This window comes from Sarcophilus harrisii, chromosome 6, assembly GCF_902635505.1.
Source record: "Sarcophilus harrisii chromosome 6, mSarHar1.11, whole genome shotgun sequence".
Taxonomy (NCBI): domain Eukaryota; kingdom Metazoa; phylum Chordata; class Mammalia; order Dasyuromorphia; family Dasyuridae; genus Sarcophilus; species Sarcophilus harrisii.
In genome coordinates this window covers 254,380,463-254,398,554 of record NC_045431.1, presented here as the reverse complement: position 1 = coordinate 254,398,554, position 18,092 = coordinate 254,380,463, and the positions used below count along the sequence as shown (strand labels likewise).

Below are 18,092 nucleotides of genomic sequence, written 5' to 3'. Positions count from 1 at the left end.
AAGAGTTGGACATGAATGAAACAACTAAACAATAATAAGAAAATCTCTTTAAAATTGTGCCTCTCATAATGTCAGAATAACCACAGGGTGTCTTCTGCTCTTACCTTTGTAGGAAGAAGAGCTTGATTTTATCAATCTTGCGCAAAAGAATCACTTACCAGCCAATTCATTCATAGTAAACTTAAGGAGATATAGCATTTATTTAATATTTGGGGGAAGTTTTCAAGTGAATGACTAATTAAGTAGAATGCTTCCAGTTATCAAGTTCAACTTTTTGTTGTTTTTGTTCAATTCTTCAGTCAGGTCTGACTCTTTGTGGTCACATGGACCTGATAATGCCAGGCCATTCTATTCTCAATTATCTACTAATGTCTGTCCAAGCTCATGTTCATTGTTTCCATGATATTCTTTATCTGCCTCCTCCTCTGCTGTCCTCTTTTTCTTTTTCCCTTCTATTTTTCCTAGTATCAAAAACTTTTCCAATGAGTCTTGTCCTCTCATTATATGACCAAAGTACTTAAGTTTCAGTATTTGTGCTTCTAATGAATAATCTGATTTAATTTCTTTAAGGATTAAATGACATGCTCTCCTTGACGTACAAAGTATTCTCAGAAGTCTTTCCCAGCACCACAATTTAAATTCTGTAGTGAGCACTCAACTTTTTTTTTTAAATAATCCAATTCTCACAACCATACATTAAAATTAGAAAACTCTTAGCTTTGACTATAGGGACCTCATTGGCAAGTTGATTTTTCTATTTTTTAGTTTCTTGTCTAGATTTGCCATAGCTTTGCTTCCAAAGAATAAGTATCTTCATTTCAAGGCATTTGTCATTGTCTGAAGTAATTTTCAAAACCAGAAATATAAAATTGGACACTTCTTCCATTTCTTCTGCCTTTGCTTGCCAGGAAATTATTTTATTATATATATATATATATATATATATATATATATATATATATATATATATATATATTTAATAGCCTTTTATTTACAGGTTATGTGTATGGGTAACTTTGCAGCATTGACCATTGCCAAACCACTTGTTCCAATTTTTCCCCTCTTTCTCCCCACCCCCCCCCAGATGTCAAGATGATCAGTAGATGTTAAATATATTAAAATATAAATTAGATACACAATAAGTATACATGACCAAACCGTTATTTTGCTGTACAAAAAGAATCAGACTCTGAAATATTGTACAATAGCCTGTGAAGGAAATAAAAAATGCAGGTGGGCAAAAATATGGGGATTGGGAATTCTATGTAATGGTTCTTAGTCATCTCCCAGAGTTCTTTCGTTGGGCGTAGCTGGTTCAGTTCATTACTGCTCCATTGGAAATGATTTGGTTGATTTCATTGCTGAGCATGGCCAAGTCCTTCAGAATTGGTCATCATATAGTATTGTTGTTGAAGTATATAATGATCTCCTGGTCCTGCTCATTTCACTCAGCATCAGTTCATGTAAGTCTCTCCAGGACTTTCTGAAATCTTCCTGTTGGTCATTTCTTACAGAACAATAATATTCCATAATATTCATATACCACAATTTATTCAGCCATTCTCCAACTGATGGGCATTCACTCATTTTCCAATTTCTAGCCACTACAAAGAGGGCTGCCACAAACATTCGTGAATATACAGGTTCCTCAGGAAATGATTTTAATGATTGTTCCACTAAGTGATTGTTCCACCTGTCATAATCTTAGGGTTCACTTAAAAAGTTAACCTTCAGTTCAGTTTTGATACTCTGTACTTTTACCCTCATCAAAAGGACTTTTAATTTTCCCTTATTCTCTGGTATTTGAATGGTACCATCTGCATATCTGAGATTGTTGACATTTCACCTAAAAACCTTAATTATAGGTTTTTTTTTTTTATCTTCTCTGGCATTTCACTTGATATTCTTTGAATATAAGCCTTTCTCAAGCTTAAATCAAATGGTGGTCCATGTTCAATTAGAATTGTTGCTTCTTGGCTCATAAAAAGATACATCAAGACAAACATTCTGATGAGGCAGTCCTATCTCTTTGAGGACTTGACACATTGTGTTGTGATCTACACAATCAAATGCTTTACCGTAGACAATGAAGAAGAAAAGAATGTTTTCTTGAAACTTCGTTTCTCTATGATCAAACTAATTTTGACATGTATGTCTGAGATAATCCTGCACAAAATAGCTCATAGTTTCATTGAGCTATCCAAACCCTTTTGCCACAACAAGGCAGTCATCAAGAACAGTGAAGGTTACCTAGGGAAAATAAATTTACAAGTTTAAAGTGGCTACTATGCCCAATTAGAGAGCCAGTCTTCTTCCGTGTCATCTTCATAGGATACTGATTCTTTTTTTTTATTTAATAGCCTTTTATTTACAGGTTATATGCATGGGTAACTTTACAGCATTAACAATTGCCAAACCTCTTGTTCCAATTTTTCACCTCTTACCCCCCCACCCCCCTCTCCCAGATGGCAGGATGACCAGTAGATGTTAAATATATTAAAATATAAATTAGACACACAATAAGTATATATGACCAAACCGTTATTTTGCTGTATAAAAAAATCAGACTCTGAAATATTGTACAATTAGCCTGTGAAGGAAATCCAAAATGCAGGTCTGCAAAAATAGAGGGATTGGGGATTCAATATAATGGCTTTCAGTCATCACCCAGAGTTCTTTCTCTGGGCGTAGCTGGTTCAGTTCATTACTGCTCCATTAGAAATGATTTGGTTGATCTCATTGCTGAGGATGGCCAGGTCCATCAGAACTAGTCATCATATAGTATTATTGTTGAAGTATATAATGATCTCCTGGTCCTGCTCATTTCACTCAGCATCAGTTCATGTAAGTCTCTCCAGGACTTTCTGAAATCTTCCTGTTGGTCATTTCTTACAGAACAATAATATTCCATAACATTCATATACCACAATTTATTCAGCCATTCTCCCACTGATGGGCATCCATTCAGTTTCCAGTTTCTAGCCACTACAAAAAGGGTTGCCACAAACATTCGTGCACATACAGGTCCCTTTCCCTTCTTTATAATCTCTTTGGGATATAAGCCCAGTAGTAACAGTGCTGGATCAAAGGGTATGCACAGTTTGATAACTTTTTGAGCATAGTTCCAAACTACTCTCCAGAATGATTGGATTCATTCACAACTCCACCAACAATGCATCAATGTCCCAGTTTTCCCGCATCCCCTCCAACAATCATCATTATTTTTTCCTCTCATCTTAGCCAATCTGACAGGTGAGGACACTGATTATTTATTTGCTGTTGTATGAATGCTAGTGAAAAGGATACTGTAAAAAAGGGGAAATGAATTTATGCCTTAGTAACATATAAAGATTTTCAAGATCTTGATCTGAAGGAGTAACTAATTTTCAGTGTGTACTTTCCAAGGTAACATTGGCCGTTATTTGAATGGCTCATGTATAATATCCTTATTATTGAGGGAAAGAATCCTTTGTATTTGGAGGATTCTAGGCCCCTTGAACTTTGGGAGATTGAGCTTAATGGTCTCCAATTTTTCCACATATTCCCCAAATCTTTGGTTTTATGGTGCTGTAGTTATTCGGCATGATATGGATGTACCACAGGAATCTTTTATTACTTGGACAAAGCAACAGACTTCCCAGGGGACCCAGCTTTCACTACTGAGCAACAGAAAAGGACTGATTGCTTGAAAACACATAGATAAAAACATAGGGACATAGAACGCCCATGGTTCTGTTACATTAGGCTGATTTGCATAAGTAGATAAGATAGAGCATACTAAGTTGAAGAGCAAAAAGGTGCTCACTAGCAGCAAAATGGCTTTAGTGGCTTTGATCTCAGGGAAGACTCTGGAGGAGAGGCTGGTGCCATGAATATGTTGGACTCGTTGGTGGTGTTGATACAGGAGGAACACCATGTATCCACTAGTAATAGTCATGAAAACCACCAACATAGAATCATACAAAGACTTCCAGAGTTGAAGTTTTAGTGAATAAATGGCATATGGGTCAAGAGAGCAAAATCCCAGCCTGTTTATCTCTTTATTCTTTGTGCTGTTCTGTGTTGGACCAATTATATATACAAGAAGAACAGAATCTATGAAGAGATTGAAGACCCAGTTGAAAATACAGCAGGGAATGATACCTTTTGGGGATTTAACTTTAAGGATTGCCCACTTTGGGCTATTGGGGCTGATGACAATGGCCTGCAAGCTACTAAGTAAGCAGGTACTGCAGAGAGAAAGTTCCCGGAATACTCTCTGTAGATAAATTGTGATTTTACACACAACATCATTGAGAAAATATTTGACCCCCCATGAAAACATGGTTATTGGAATTCCTCTGGAAAGAAGAAACATGGCATTGGCAAAGGATACCTGGATGAGAATTAGGTTTATGTGTCTGGGCCTGTTGTGAGTGATGAAATGAACAGAGTAATGATAAATGAGGAAAAAGTTTCCTAGGGCTCCAATAATAATCTGCAGCAGGTACACAATTCCTAGGACTACATTATGAGGAGTCATTTCTTAGACAAGTAGATTAGTGGAACTGCTCTCCAATCCAATGTGACCTGAGGAGAAAAACCAAAAATCAAAAACCAATAGAATTGTGATTGCCCCAGTTTCAGTTTTCTGATGAGATTTTATAATTGCTTTATCTTTTCACTAAATAACAAAAATTCTTCCCAGACAATAGAAACCACTTTAGAAAAGGCTTTTCTTTTAGAATTTCTGTAAAGTAAAATATAAATTCCCTTGGGTTGCAGATATTAAAAACAAACAGACAAAACAAACAAAATCTGTAGTATTAAAAAGGGCAAATCTCTTAAAGGATAAATGATTTTCATGGTTTCACATGAAAATAAGGATTGGGAAAAGAAATGAAAAGGGAACTCTCTTAATCCAACCTTATTTCTCTTTTTTTTTATGTTTTGTGCTGTCAGGTTTGGATGAAGTCCTGTGAATGAGGTTGCAGAAAATAAAGTAGTGCTAAATCCTTGGCATTAAGGAATCTAACCTCCATTATGTGTGGCCCCCACTTTTATATACTATCTGTCTTTACCTGAAATTCAATGAAATATTTAAAAGAAAAAATTAATTCCATAGTATTTGGTGCATAGAGGTTCAATGATGCTGCTTCATTATCTATAGTTCCTTTTATCAAATAAAGGTAGTTACTATATTTATTTTCCTTAATTAAATCTATTGTAGCTTTATCTGAGATCACAATTGCTGCTGTTAACTTTTTTTTTGCATGAGGTTTTTAATAGATTCTGTTGTCCATTTAAGTTTTATGGATGAGTTCATATCATTTATATTCATAGGTATTATTTCTAATCACACTTTTCCTCCTTGTTATTTTTACTCACTATTTTCTTTCAGATAATTTTTTATCCTATCCATGTTACTGTAGCATTGTCCCTTACACTCTATTTCTTATTCTTTTCACCCCTCTAAGGTTCCCTCCATTTTTCTCTTTCAACCCACTCTCCTAAATTTACACACCCATCAAAAAGTCTGTCTTCTGTTCTGTACCTCAGCTCTTTTATCTCTCTACAAGTCTAAAAGACTTTTACACTGCTCTACGTGTACATAATGTTTCTTCTTCAAATCAGATAAAAGAACAGTTGCAACATTACCAACTGACCACCTCCACCTTTTCCCTCCGAATCAGTTCTTTCTTTTTTGCCTAATTTTTATGAGATAAACAATTTCTTTTTATTTTTCCTACTTAATTTTGTTTTTAAAACCACCCCATTAGACACAATTATTCTTGCTCTCTGGGATACCACACAGTGGGCATGAGCTCCTTCCTCCCTACAGCTGCAGTCCAGCTCAGCACTGGTAGTCCTAGATATGAAATTAATGGATCTTTTAATCTTCCCCCCACTTAGCTGTATGACTCCACCATCATTTGCTAACCAAAAGTTGGTGAGGTGAAATTTCATGTGTATGTGAGGTAAAAGTTTGAGAGATAAAATTTCTTGATTTTTCTATTTCTGGATAAACTGCTCCCCTATTTGTTGATTCAGTGGAGTTGACCTGTTGGTGCTTACACTTCACTCAATCCAAACCTTAGCTCCTAGAGTCTTTCCTGAGATCCACTCAAGTTTTCTTAGGAGGACAAATACTTGGTACCTTTATTTTTGCTGCTCTACATTCATGGTATTCTGATTTTCCGGATTTTTTTTGTTTGTTTATTATTATTATTATTATTTTTGTAGAGGAAATCTAGAGTATGAACATCTCTACCTAATCCTCCATCTTCCTTGAATGAACTCTAAGTGGAAGTTAAATATGAATTATATATATTATAACCATCAAAGAAGGAGAAAACATATGAAACTATTTATAAAAGAATTTTGCCTTCATCAATAGTGTATATAATTATTTTGTATTATGTTTGAGTTAAAACACATTTCTTGTTGTTTCTGAGTGGTTTCAGTAGTGTCAAAATCTCCATGACTGCATTTGGGTTTTGTTTTGTTTTGTTTTTTTTTTTTTTTTTTTTTTTTTTGGCAAAGATCTGAAGAGATTTGCCATTTCCTTTTTTAGTGAATTTTACATATGAGGACATAGGGGACAAGCAGAGTTAAGTGACTTGCCCAAGATTACACAGCTAGTTAGTGATTGTGACTGTAATTAAAATCTTGCTCCCTCTGTATCCATTGTCTCATTTAACTGCCATAATAACACATTTGCAATACGATGAATATTATTAATATTGATGGGACATTTTTGTAAAGAAATTCCCTAAAGAATGTAACTTGAGCAATGAGGATATTTGACAACAGTCAATGAGACAGAGTAAAGCAAATGAAGATATTTATTCTTAACAAAATTTAGCAGGAGCTCATGAATGTTTGTTAGATATTTAAAAACAATTATGTGGAGAAAAGATGATGCTTTTTTGGGTAGAACCATAGGAACAACTTAGGATAAGTGAATGAGAATTGCAAAGGGGAAAACCTCAGTTTTTAGAAAGCAACTTCCTAACAATTAAATCTGTCCAAAAGTAGATTTGCTCATTTTAAGAATTTGATGATTATTCACAAGTGAATTGAAACTATTGTTCTGGTATAGAGAAAATGCATGCTTTTTTATAAGCAGGAAAATTGGACCTTTTAAGACCTGTTTTTCTTTGAGTTTCTATGATTTAACTTGAATTTTTCAACCAACCAACCAAAGTAACAAAAAGGGATTATTATTCCATTGGAGAAATGAGGAAAATAAGTTACGGAACAGTGATAAGAATTGCACCTCATTTCAAAGTAACTGTCAGATCCATATTTAGAAAGGAATGCTTGAATTTCTTGGTCCTTCTTGCCTCATCCTATAATTTTTTTTGTTGAGGTAATTGTGGTTAAGTGACTTACCCAGAGTCACAAAGCTGGAAAGTATTAAGTTTCTGAGGCCAGATTTGAATTCAGGTTCTTCTGACTTCAAGGTTGGTGCTTTATCTATTGCACCAACAAGCTGCCCTATCATCATATAATTTCTAAATTAATCTTAGATGATGTCTATCTTCTTCCTCAAGAGAAAGTATTATTTTGCATATTGTCATTATAATTGTAAAGTATAAATATTTGTATACATTAAATAATTAACATTGTGTGCACTTGTTTCTGTGTGTATGCATGTGTTTGCATGCATTGAGAGAAAAAAAGAAACATGGTTAAGATTTAGAATTTGTGCTAATGTGTAGCAAACCTTTCTGATCACATCTCCTTCAAAGCTTGTTAGGAACCTATCAGGAAGTGTATTTAATCAGTCTGCCCCAAAGTGATCAAGTTCCACAAACTCCACCAAACTCAAGGATACTGTTTTATAAAAATTAATACTATTTCTTTAATATTCTTTGCAAAATGAGAAAAATTAATATCAAGCATAAAGGGATGGAAGAAGGAGAGAGAGATTCTGAAGTCTTACAAAGTTTATAGCAGGGACTACAAAGTTTATAGCAAGCACACCATCTGTTATCAGATTGAGGATCCAGCAGAATGCACAGGAGGAAAAGATGCATCTGGGGGCTCTAGCTTTCAGGATTCTACTCTAAAACTGATAAAAATATTTACATCACAAATAGCTGTTATAAAGAAAATACTTTCTAGAGTTACTTCCCAGAATATTATATCAAGGAAAGTAAGGTTTAGAAATGCTAAATGACTTTCCCAGTTTCATATAGCTATTAAATATTGGAGACAGAAGTGAAAATGAATCCTCAGAAATCCAACCTTAGGTCCCCTTTCTTCTTAGCTTTTTGCTTTCAGATTTTGGTGAGGTATTGGAATGAGGTTGAGAGAAGATTCAATAGTGCAATGTCCTACTTTTTAGAGAATGCATAATAAATTTGGGAAGAATATGAATACAACATTTCCCCAAATAGCATATGAAGTAATGTGCATCCTTTATTGACAAAATTTTGAAATCATTAGCAAGCTAGATCCCTCTTTGTTTACAAGTTTTCCCCTCATACTTCCTTGTCATTTGTATTTTTGTGTAATAAATTTGCAAAATACACTTTTTTGAAGTCAGATACTTTTAAAAAGCCATGATAGAAAACACCATCCTTAGTAAATCAGAGTAGGTATCAGGGAGTCTGTTCCCATGTATTGGGTACCTACTTTAAAGAGGGAAGTATGAATGGTTGGACATATTACCCCAAAGTACAGGCCATTAGGAACATGTGAGCTGCCCTGTGAGGGTTTGAGAATATGTCATCTATTTTGTGTGTAGTAGCCCCACTTTGCCATTCAATAGATAAATTGCTTTATTTTTACTAATAGTACAGAGATTCTCTCTCATAGAAATCTTTCCTAATGTGGGTTTGTGATTTTGTCTCCTAGGATAAAATCAGTATAACAAAACAGATCTGATCAACCAGCTTACCCTTGATGAATTTTATTCTTTAATTCTGGGAATTAATCTTCTAGAGATAAAAGGAATTTGGGGATATGCCAATGATTAAGCTTACTTATTTAAAAAATCCAAATAAAAAAATCTATATTTTGAAAATCTAAAGGAGAGAAGAAGCTCCTACACTCTTGAGTTTGGGACTTTGCATTATTGAAAAAATATATGCATGGCTTCTTTAAGATCTTGGACTACTCTTGGCTTTGATTTTTTTTTTCTGGGTCAGACATTACAGGTTTCCTAAAAGGAGTTTTTCTTGTATACACTGGAACAAAGGAGTCAAAGCAGTTCTTAGAAGAAATTTTTCATACCTAAATGGTTATACAAATAAAATAGAGAAAGAGATCAATGAATTGGGCATGAAGCTTAAAAAAAAATTAAAAGAAAAAATTTAAAAATCCCCAATTAAGTACCAAATTAGAAATGTTGAAAATCAAAGGAAAATTGAAAGCAAGAAGATCATTGAAATAACAAATAAATCTAAAAGTTGCTTTTATGAGAAAAAATACAATAAGATAAACTTGTTCTTAATTTTATTAAAAAAAAAAAAGAAAGAAGAAAACCAGATTACCATTATCAAAAATGAAAAAGTGAATTCACCATCAATGCAAAGGAAATTAAAGCAATAATGCAAAGCTATTTTGCCCAACTATATGCTAATAAATTTGACCATGTGAGTGAAATGGAGGAATACTTATGAAAAGTATGTTGCCCAGAATAAAAGAAGAAGAAATAAACTACAGAAGCCCATTTTAGAAAAAAAAAAAAGAACAAACCATCAGTGAAGACCCTAAGGAAAAAATATGCAGAGTCTGATGGATTTATAAGTAAATTCTATCAAACATATAAAGATCAATTAATTCTAATACTATCGAAATTATTTGGAAAAATTGGTAAAGAAGGAGTCCTGCCAAATTCCTTCTATGACATAAATATGGTGCTGATACCTAAAACAGAATGAGCCAAAAGAGAGAAAAAAATTGTAGATCCATTTCCCTAATAAATATCAATGTAAAAAAAATACATTATGATGAAGAGGGGTTTATACCAGGAATGCAAGGTTGATTCAGTATTAGGAAAACTATCAACATAATTGACCCTATCAATAACAAAGCTAATAAGCAATCATTTGATAACCTCAATAGACATAGAAAAGGACTTTGACAAAATGTTGCAGCCATTTTTATAAAAAAGCACTAGAAAGAATAGTAATATACGGAGTTTTATATAAAATGATAAGCAGCATCTACTAAATCACCAGCAAGTTTTATATTTAATTTGAATAAGCTAGAAGTGATTTCAGTAAAATCAGGGGTGAAACAAGGATGCTCCTTATCACCACTATTGTTCAATATTTTACTAGATATATTATCTTTAGCTATAGGAGAAGAATAAAAAAATTGAAAGAATTTGAATAGTGGGAAAAAGTATCAGACGATACAATGGTATAGTTAGAAAATCCTAGAAAATCAACTAAAATCTCTTTGAAATAGTTAACAACTTTAGCAAAGTTGTAAAATATTAAAAAAAAAACACATATATTATCTATATTTCTACATATTACTAAAAATTCCAGAAAGAAGAGAAAGATAATTTTATTTAAATAACCTTTAGAAGTTTGGATTTTAGCTTAGATTTGAAGTCAAAAAGGAAAACTAGGAGGCAAAGATGGGCATTGATAGTTTACTGGCTGGAGGATAGTAAGTCTGAAATTTTAGAAGCAGAAAGTTTACTGTCTAGTCTGAGGAACAGGAAGGAGGCTGATGTCATTCTCTCTCTCTCTCTCTCTCTCTCTCTTTCTCTCTCTCTCTCTTTCTGTGTGTGTGTGTGTGTGTGTGTGTGTGTGTGTGTGTGTGGAAGAAGAGGAGGAGGAGAAGGAGGAGGAGGAGGACTAATAAGACTGAGAATACCAGGTTACTAAGAATTTTAAAAACCAAATAGGATTTCAAATTTCATTCTGGAGCCAATAGGGAGCTAATAAAATTGTATTGTGTGATACTTTTGTTTTCTCAATGTCTATTCTAATTCTTTCACTGATTAAAAATGATTGAATGAATATATGTGCATGTAATATGAATAGATTTTTGCTTTAAAAAGATCAATTAGACAACTGAGTGGAATATGGACTAACTTTGAATATTGCATTAAGACCAGAAATCAAGTTACTGAAATAATCTAGAGATGAGGAGATAAAGGATTGTACCAGCATATTATTAGCATCAGTGATGTTGCCAATGTAAAAATAATGGGTGGCTCTGCCTTTGTAAAAATTTCAGTGACCAATTGAGAGAGAGAAAAAGAGAGAAGAAAAGGAGATAGAGAAAGAGAGAAACATATTTTTGAGGGGGTATTTTTAAAAATTTCTACCCACAATAGCAATTTGTATTATGATTATATATATACACATGCATATATATATATAATATATGTCAATAGAGAAAGAGAGACTAAGCTTGAAGGAGTCTGTCGTACCTAATATTACAGAGCCAGTAGGTGTATGAGGCAGTTTCTAACTCAATTCTTCTTGTATATAATATTAGCACCCTGTCTATTATGCCACCCAACTGATTTAGTTGCATGATCAGTTTGCTTCTTCCATCCTTCCACATTGAGACTGTGAGTATTTTTGGATAGAGACTGTCTTCTTAGTACTTCTGAAAATGCTATGCATATAGCTGGTGTTTAATAAAAATATTATGAATGAGTGAGTACCCTTCAGATATAGCAATAACAATCATCACAATCTATTTTCAGAAGAATAAATCAAAGGTATTAATAATCACATGTAAAATGTTCCAAATCACTTCTGATCAGAGAAATGCAAATTAAGACAACTTCATCAATATAGAATGGTCACATAATGATACATTAAAGGTATTCTGGTATAAAGAATGATTCTGAAGTTAAAGTAAGAGAACATGAGATAAGGATTTAGTTCTGTTTCTTACAATCTATTTAACCTTGGGTAAGTATCTTATTTATTCATTCTTTCAGTCACTCATTTGTTGTTTGTTTATGTACTCAGGATCCTCATATGTAAAACTATGAGAATTGGACTAAATGACATCCCTAAATGGGGGCATTAATTTTGGAATAATAGGAGTGTATTAGCACTCCTATTAGCACAATAACAGCAGCAAGCCATATGTACTCAACTGGTGCTGTTCCAACAACCACAACAATAAAACAGAGCTTGTTTTTATTTGAGTATTTTAGCCAAGCGAAAAGACAATAATTCTATGAAGGGCAATCTGGGATGTAGAGGTGGAACTAAGATCTAAAACTGATGTCTTCAAAGTCCCGCTCTCCTCCAAACCCAATAATAAGACCTAAAACCTCAAGTTTACTCTGTGAGATTATTATATATTAGGTCCTTTTCTCTCCATCTACAGAGGCTGTTTTAAGTAAAACTGAGTAAGTCTTAGTCAACAGTCTGGGCTAAGAGATTATAACTATGACTCCCCATCTCTGACCTCACCATCTGTGATGTGTTCAGCCTGTGACCAGATGAGGATTTTCTTAGGCTGTGGTTGGGTCATTATCTAAGGCAAAATCTGATGCACATGAGCCTATGCTCATTTCTTGGACACAGCCTAGATTAGGTCCCAAAAGCAGGGGAAGAAAAAAAAGAAGCAGAATCAGCTGAGTCTCCATATCAGGCAACATCTCCTACCTTTTACTTTCCAGAGAGAGCATCAGATCTGTGTAGAAAACTTCCATGAGATTCCTGCTTTATTTCTAACACCTAAAGACTTAGACTTATAGTCTTCTTCTGGAGGAGGCTCTTTCCCAGCTAATTTCTGAGGCAAAGAAATAAAGTAACTCACAAATTGGTCTCTGATACCAGAGAAATGGGTTAGAGTCGGGGTTAGGGTTAGGGTTAGGGTTAGAAACTGAAGTGGACATGTACAGAGTAAATAGGTCTGGGACTCTAGATATAGGAATGGGTATGACATCTCCTAGACCTGTGATTTTCATGTCACCTGCAGGAGAAGTGACAATTTTGTCTGGGGAATCAGAGTTGTGTCAAAAGAATCAGTAACCTTTGGTCTCAAGCACAAATCCCCATTATCAATGATTATTGATTAATTGGGGCATTAGGGACAGAAACTTTTTCTGTATCTGGTGAGGGGAGAGGCAAGTGAGGATGAGGTAGGGTTTGATTGAGAGAAAAACAAAGGTTCTTGAGAGCTGATTGGTCAGTAATGAGTATGTGTATGTGGCCTTAGTGTTCTGTTCAAATTTTCTCCCATGGTTTCTTTGACTATCTCTTTTTATTCCTTTTGTTTGGATATTTTCTTTGTATGTCCCCCTGTAATCCATACAGGTTGTGTTCCTTTTCATAGATAAGAGAATGAAGGACATTTGTTTGATTCTTCTTGACCACGTGGCCCATAGCACTCCAATGCCAACTGCCATGGGATTTTATTGACAAAGATATTTGAGTGATTTGCCATTTCTTCTTCCATTGGAATAAAGTAGCCTTGCCAGGGTGTGGTAGCCGCTGAACTTTCTAAATGGAAATATATGGAGATCAGATTTCTCAGATCAGGTTGTGAAGCAACTCACAGCAGGGATGACTGATTAGCTGTGCACAGGGAAAAATAAGAGTCCAAAACTCCCAAGCTAGGCATTGTCTGTTAGTCAACAAACATTTCTTAACCTTCTACTTTGTTTCAGGCATTGTGCACAGTTCTGGAGAAAGAAAGAAAGAAAGAAAGAAAGAAAGAAAGAAAGAAAGAAAGAAAGAAAGAAAGAAAGAAAGAAAGAAAGAAAGAAAGAAAGAAAGAAAGAAAGAAAGAAAGAAGGAAGGAAGGAAGGAAGGAAGAAAAGAAAGAAAAAAGAAGAGAAGAAAGAAAAAACAGAAAGAAAGAAAGAAAGAAAGAAAGAAAGAAAGAAAGAAAGAAAGAAAGAAGGAAGGAAGGAAAGAAGGAAGGAAGGAAGGAAGGAAGGAAGGAAGGAAGGAAGAAAAGAAAGAAAAAAGAAGAGAAGAAAGAAAAAAACAGAAAGAAAGGAAGAAAGAGAAAAAAGAAAGAAAGAAAGAAAGAAAAAGGAAGGAAAGGAAAAAGGAAGGAAGGCAGGCAGGAAAGAAGGAAAGAAAAACAGTCAAAAGACAGTGTCTGTCCTTAAAGTGCTCTTAATATAATTGTCTCAGGTATTCCATTGCATCCTGAATTCTTCTGTGAGTTTTCACCTCATCTATAAACTTCTATACTGGGAATAGGAAGATGTATTCAAATCACATAATGAGACCATAAGAAAAATCCCTGCTTATTTAAGTCAGTGAGTTATTTTATTCAGTCATTCAATGGACAACAAACATTTATTTGTTTATATAAAATTTTAAAGCAATCTTTTTGTTTGGCATCATGACAATTTCTCCTATTTTCTTTCTCCTAGCATTTCCTAGATAGTCCAAATTAAAAAAAAATATTTTTAAAAGGAAAAAAAAATGGGAAAAAAGCAAAACAATAAAAACTACTTAATATTTCAAACATGTAATGAGTGCTACTTGTGCGTTTTCTACCTCTGCATTAGAAGCAGAGTGGTTGTATTTTGGGGATGTCATTATAAATTTTCAATCTTCACTTCTGAATGCTTTGTAGTTTCCTTTGTCAGGGTGGAACCTACTCATTATGTGGTGTTCTAGCCATTCAACTAAAAGGCTTTGTTACTTAAAGGGAATTTCGATTTTATTTTGGGGGTTCCATGCTCTATCTCACTGAATAGAAATGACAGACAATTGTCAGACTTTCTTGTTATCAGAGAACTCACTTCCCATCTTAAAGTTCAACTATATATATATATATATATATATATATATATATACTAACATATCTTTGAAATGATAACAACAAATATTAAATAGATGTATTGGCTCACTTTTATAATCTAATTGCCAGTCTGTCCTGTAAAGAATCTTTACTTTTTTAATCATCCTGGTGAAAAGGCACAATCATTGAAAATCTGGAGTTGTTGTTCAGTATTTTCAGTAATATCTGCCCTTTCATGCTCCCTTTTTGGGCTTTCTTGACAAAGGTATTGTAGTAGCCTGTCATTTCCTTCTCCAGCTCATTTTACAGATAAGGAAACTGAGGTGAAGTTAAGTGATTTGCCCAGGATCACACAGTTATTAAGTGTTTCAGCCTGATTTTGAGTCAAGGTCTTCTTGATTCTATGTCTGGTTCTCTCTCCATTGCAATACCTAGTTGCCCCCAAACTCATAAGGAATCATAAAGTTTTCCCAAGAAAGTACCAATGTCAATAGTAAGAAAAGAAGCATTCCTCTAGAATTGATGACAAAATTTGCCTGTTAATCTTTAATACCTGTCATCTTTTACAAAGTGTTAGAACTATAACTTACCCTCAGAAAACATAGAGTGTCAGAACTGGAATTGATTTTGGATTTTAGAGCATAAAATGTTTGAGCCAGCATAGATCATTGAATAGTGACTATATTATTTTAAAACTGAGAGGGCTATGTAGATTATGAAGATTATAGAGATTATAGAATAGATCATAAAGAATGTAGATTATAGGATTTGATTCTTTCCTTTGATTCTTTAGACTTTGGCTATCCCAGATAACTAAATTTAAAGGTGTGCAATTGATATTCCTGAAAAGCAGTGATACTCTTATAAGAATGTATTGTGACCTTGTAAAATATTATCCAGAAGATAAATGCTCACAGGGAGCTGAAACAATGGAAACTTGAAAAAGGATCTTATTGTTTCCTTCTTAGAAAAAAAAAAGATAAAAAAGAAACAAAACTAGGACACAACCTTTGCTTGTGGTAGATAGAATTACAGTGAATGAAAACAGAGAGGATTGTCTCTGTTCATTTCCTTTTTGTTGTTGTTGTTGCTGTTAATATATATATATATATATATATATATATATAATATATATATATATATATATATATATATTTCTCTGAAATAAAGATAATGTTTACTCTGAAAATGACAAGCCCAAAATGACTGGAATGAAGATGACACCTCAAATAAGTAAGGAGATAATTTTTAAAAATAAGTGCCTTTGATAAATTCAAGTCATCTGAGGTCTTGAAAGACCTGTTAAATACAATTACTGAGAAATTAGCAATAATTTCAAGATCAGAAAAATGATAGAATGACAAGATTGATGTAAATTAATATCTTCTCAATTTTCAACAAGAAAGAAAAAAGAAAGCAAATAATGAATGCTGCAAATTATAAGCCATTTAGCTTCATTTTAGCTCCTGGGAAAATTCTCATGAACAGAACATGCCATAGTAACTTAATTTCATTGCCCATCTCCACCCTTCATGATGAGCAGGATATTATAGATTTACTTTGTCTAGATTTTAGCAAAACTTTTAGCAAGTTATTTTATACTATTCTTGTTAAATAAAGAAATCAGATGAATTTAGAGCTGATTGTGTGGACTTAAAGGTTTTGGTTAATGATTCAACATATTTACAATGAAGGATCTCAGAAAACTGTGCTGAATCCTACACTATTGAATTTTTTTCTTGAAGACTTAACTATATGCATGAAATGTGTTCATCATATTTTTCGGGGATTTAAGTATGAATTATGGCTGACAAAGTTTTATGGTCAGATTTCTTCACAGATAAGAAAAAATGGACTGAATCTTATAAGTTGAAATTCATTAAGGATAAGGGTGAATTTTTTCACTGGGGAAGAGAAATATTTTTTAAAAAGTTCTGAAGTTTTTAGTGGATAATGATTTCAATTTGGTTTAGCATTGTGTGATGTAGGAGCCAAAAATTTCATTGGTATTTTGGCTTGTTTTTACATGGTTTTAGCTTTCAGTAAAAGGGCTGCCAGTACCTGGGCACTCTGTCCTCACTAATCAGCTTTAAGAGTTCTTTGTTCTTTTTGGCACAAAATAGTTTAAGCAGGACATGGATAAGCTGGAATGTCCAGAAAAAAGTAATCAGTTTGCTGAAGGGCTTTAAGATAATTTTTTATATCAGATTTGTGTGAAGGAAAAGGGGATCTTTAACCTGGAAAAGAGAAGACTAAGGGTTGATTGCTGGCATTTAGTATTTAAATGGATTTCAAGCATAAGGGAGATTAAGTTTATTCAAATGTTTCCAAGAAGCTAGAACCAGAAGCAGTAGATGACATTTATGAAAAAAAGAAGTTTAGACAACGCCAAGAGAAAATATTCCTAAAAATTAAAGTTGTACAGGGTGTGATAGAATACCTGGACATATAGGAGAATTCTTTTTTTGAACATTGTCAAGGTGATAAATTGTACTTGGGACTCCTTTTGTAGATGATGCAGATGGTCATCAAGGTCCCTTTTGACTCTCAAATTCTATGATTATGTCATTCGACCTAGTGATACACTCCTAGAACACAATTACTTAGAGGGATTATTTTGAATGGTTTATATTTGTTGATATAAATCGCGAAACTAGGGACAGCTAAGTGGCATAGTGGATAAAGCACCAGTCCTGAAGTCAGGAGGATCTGAGTTCAAATCTGATCTCAGACACTTAATACTTTCTAGCTGTGTGACCCTGGGCAAGTCACTTAACCCCAATTGCCTCAGCGAAACAAACAAACAAGCCAATAAATAAATACATAAATCACTAAATTAGGAAAGGTTCAGAGTAGAGGGAATATTTAACATAATGGTGACCAAGGCATAGGAATTTCTTTTAGTGGACCAAGTTTTCGAGAAGATCCAGTTACAATGTATCTATTAGATATCTGATAAGAAATCCACTACTGATATCTATATAAGTCATTATGTAATGGTCGATAGTTGTGAGAATGATGAAAAAGAGATTGTGGTGACCAAGTAGAGATGAGTGGATTTAGAATGAAAAAAGGAATGGTTCATATCTAAAGAAGTTTCTAGGATTTCAGCCTGGGAGAGGATCAGTCCTTCACTAAGGGAACCTATTGTCACATTTTACAAGTTTTGTCACATTGCAAAGGATATGGTTCTAACGTTGTTCAGGATATGGTTTTTCACAGGGTAAATATCCCAAAATAGAAAATAACTCAGCTAAGATATTTTTGAACCCATCTTTGAAAGAAGTTTGATCTTGGCTCAGTTCCCCTATCAAAAGAAAGAGGATTTTCTTCCACTGCTAAAATATACTACTTTTATTTTTCTAAAGGTTTCTGGTTTAAATTTTTGATTTAATGAGTGATAGGCT

At 33.7% G+C, this 18,092-nt stretch overlaps 1 protein-coding gene across 1 annotated transcript; it reads right to left on the bottom strand.

Annotated features, from left to right (window-relative positions):
- Positions 1–3,559: 3,559 nt before the first annotated feature.
- On the bottom strand, positions 3,560–4,522 carry LOC100927455 (vomeronasal type-1 receptor 3-like). Its single transcript, XM_003774321.2, has one exon. The coding sequence runs from the start codon at positions 4,520–4,522 to the stop codon at positions 3,560–3,562; it is 963 nt and encodes a 320-aa protein (XP_003774369.2).
- Positions 4,523–18,092: the final 13,570 nt, after the last annotated feature.

Coding starts and splice junctions, on each gene's coding strand:
- LOC100927455 (XM_003774321.2), bottom strand. CDS start 4,522: ATGACTCCTCATAATGTAGTCCTAGGAATTGTGTACCTGCTGCAGATT.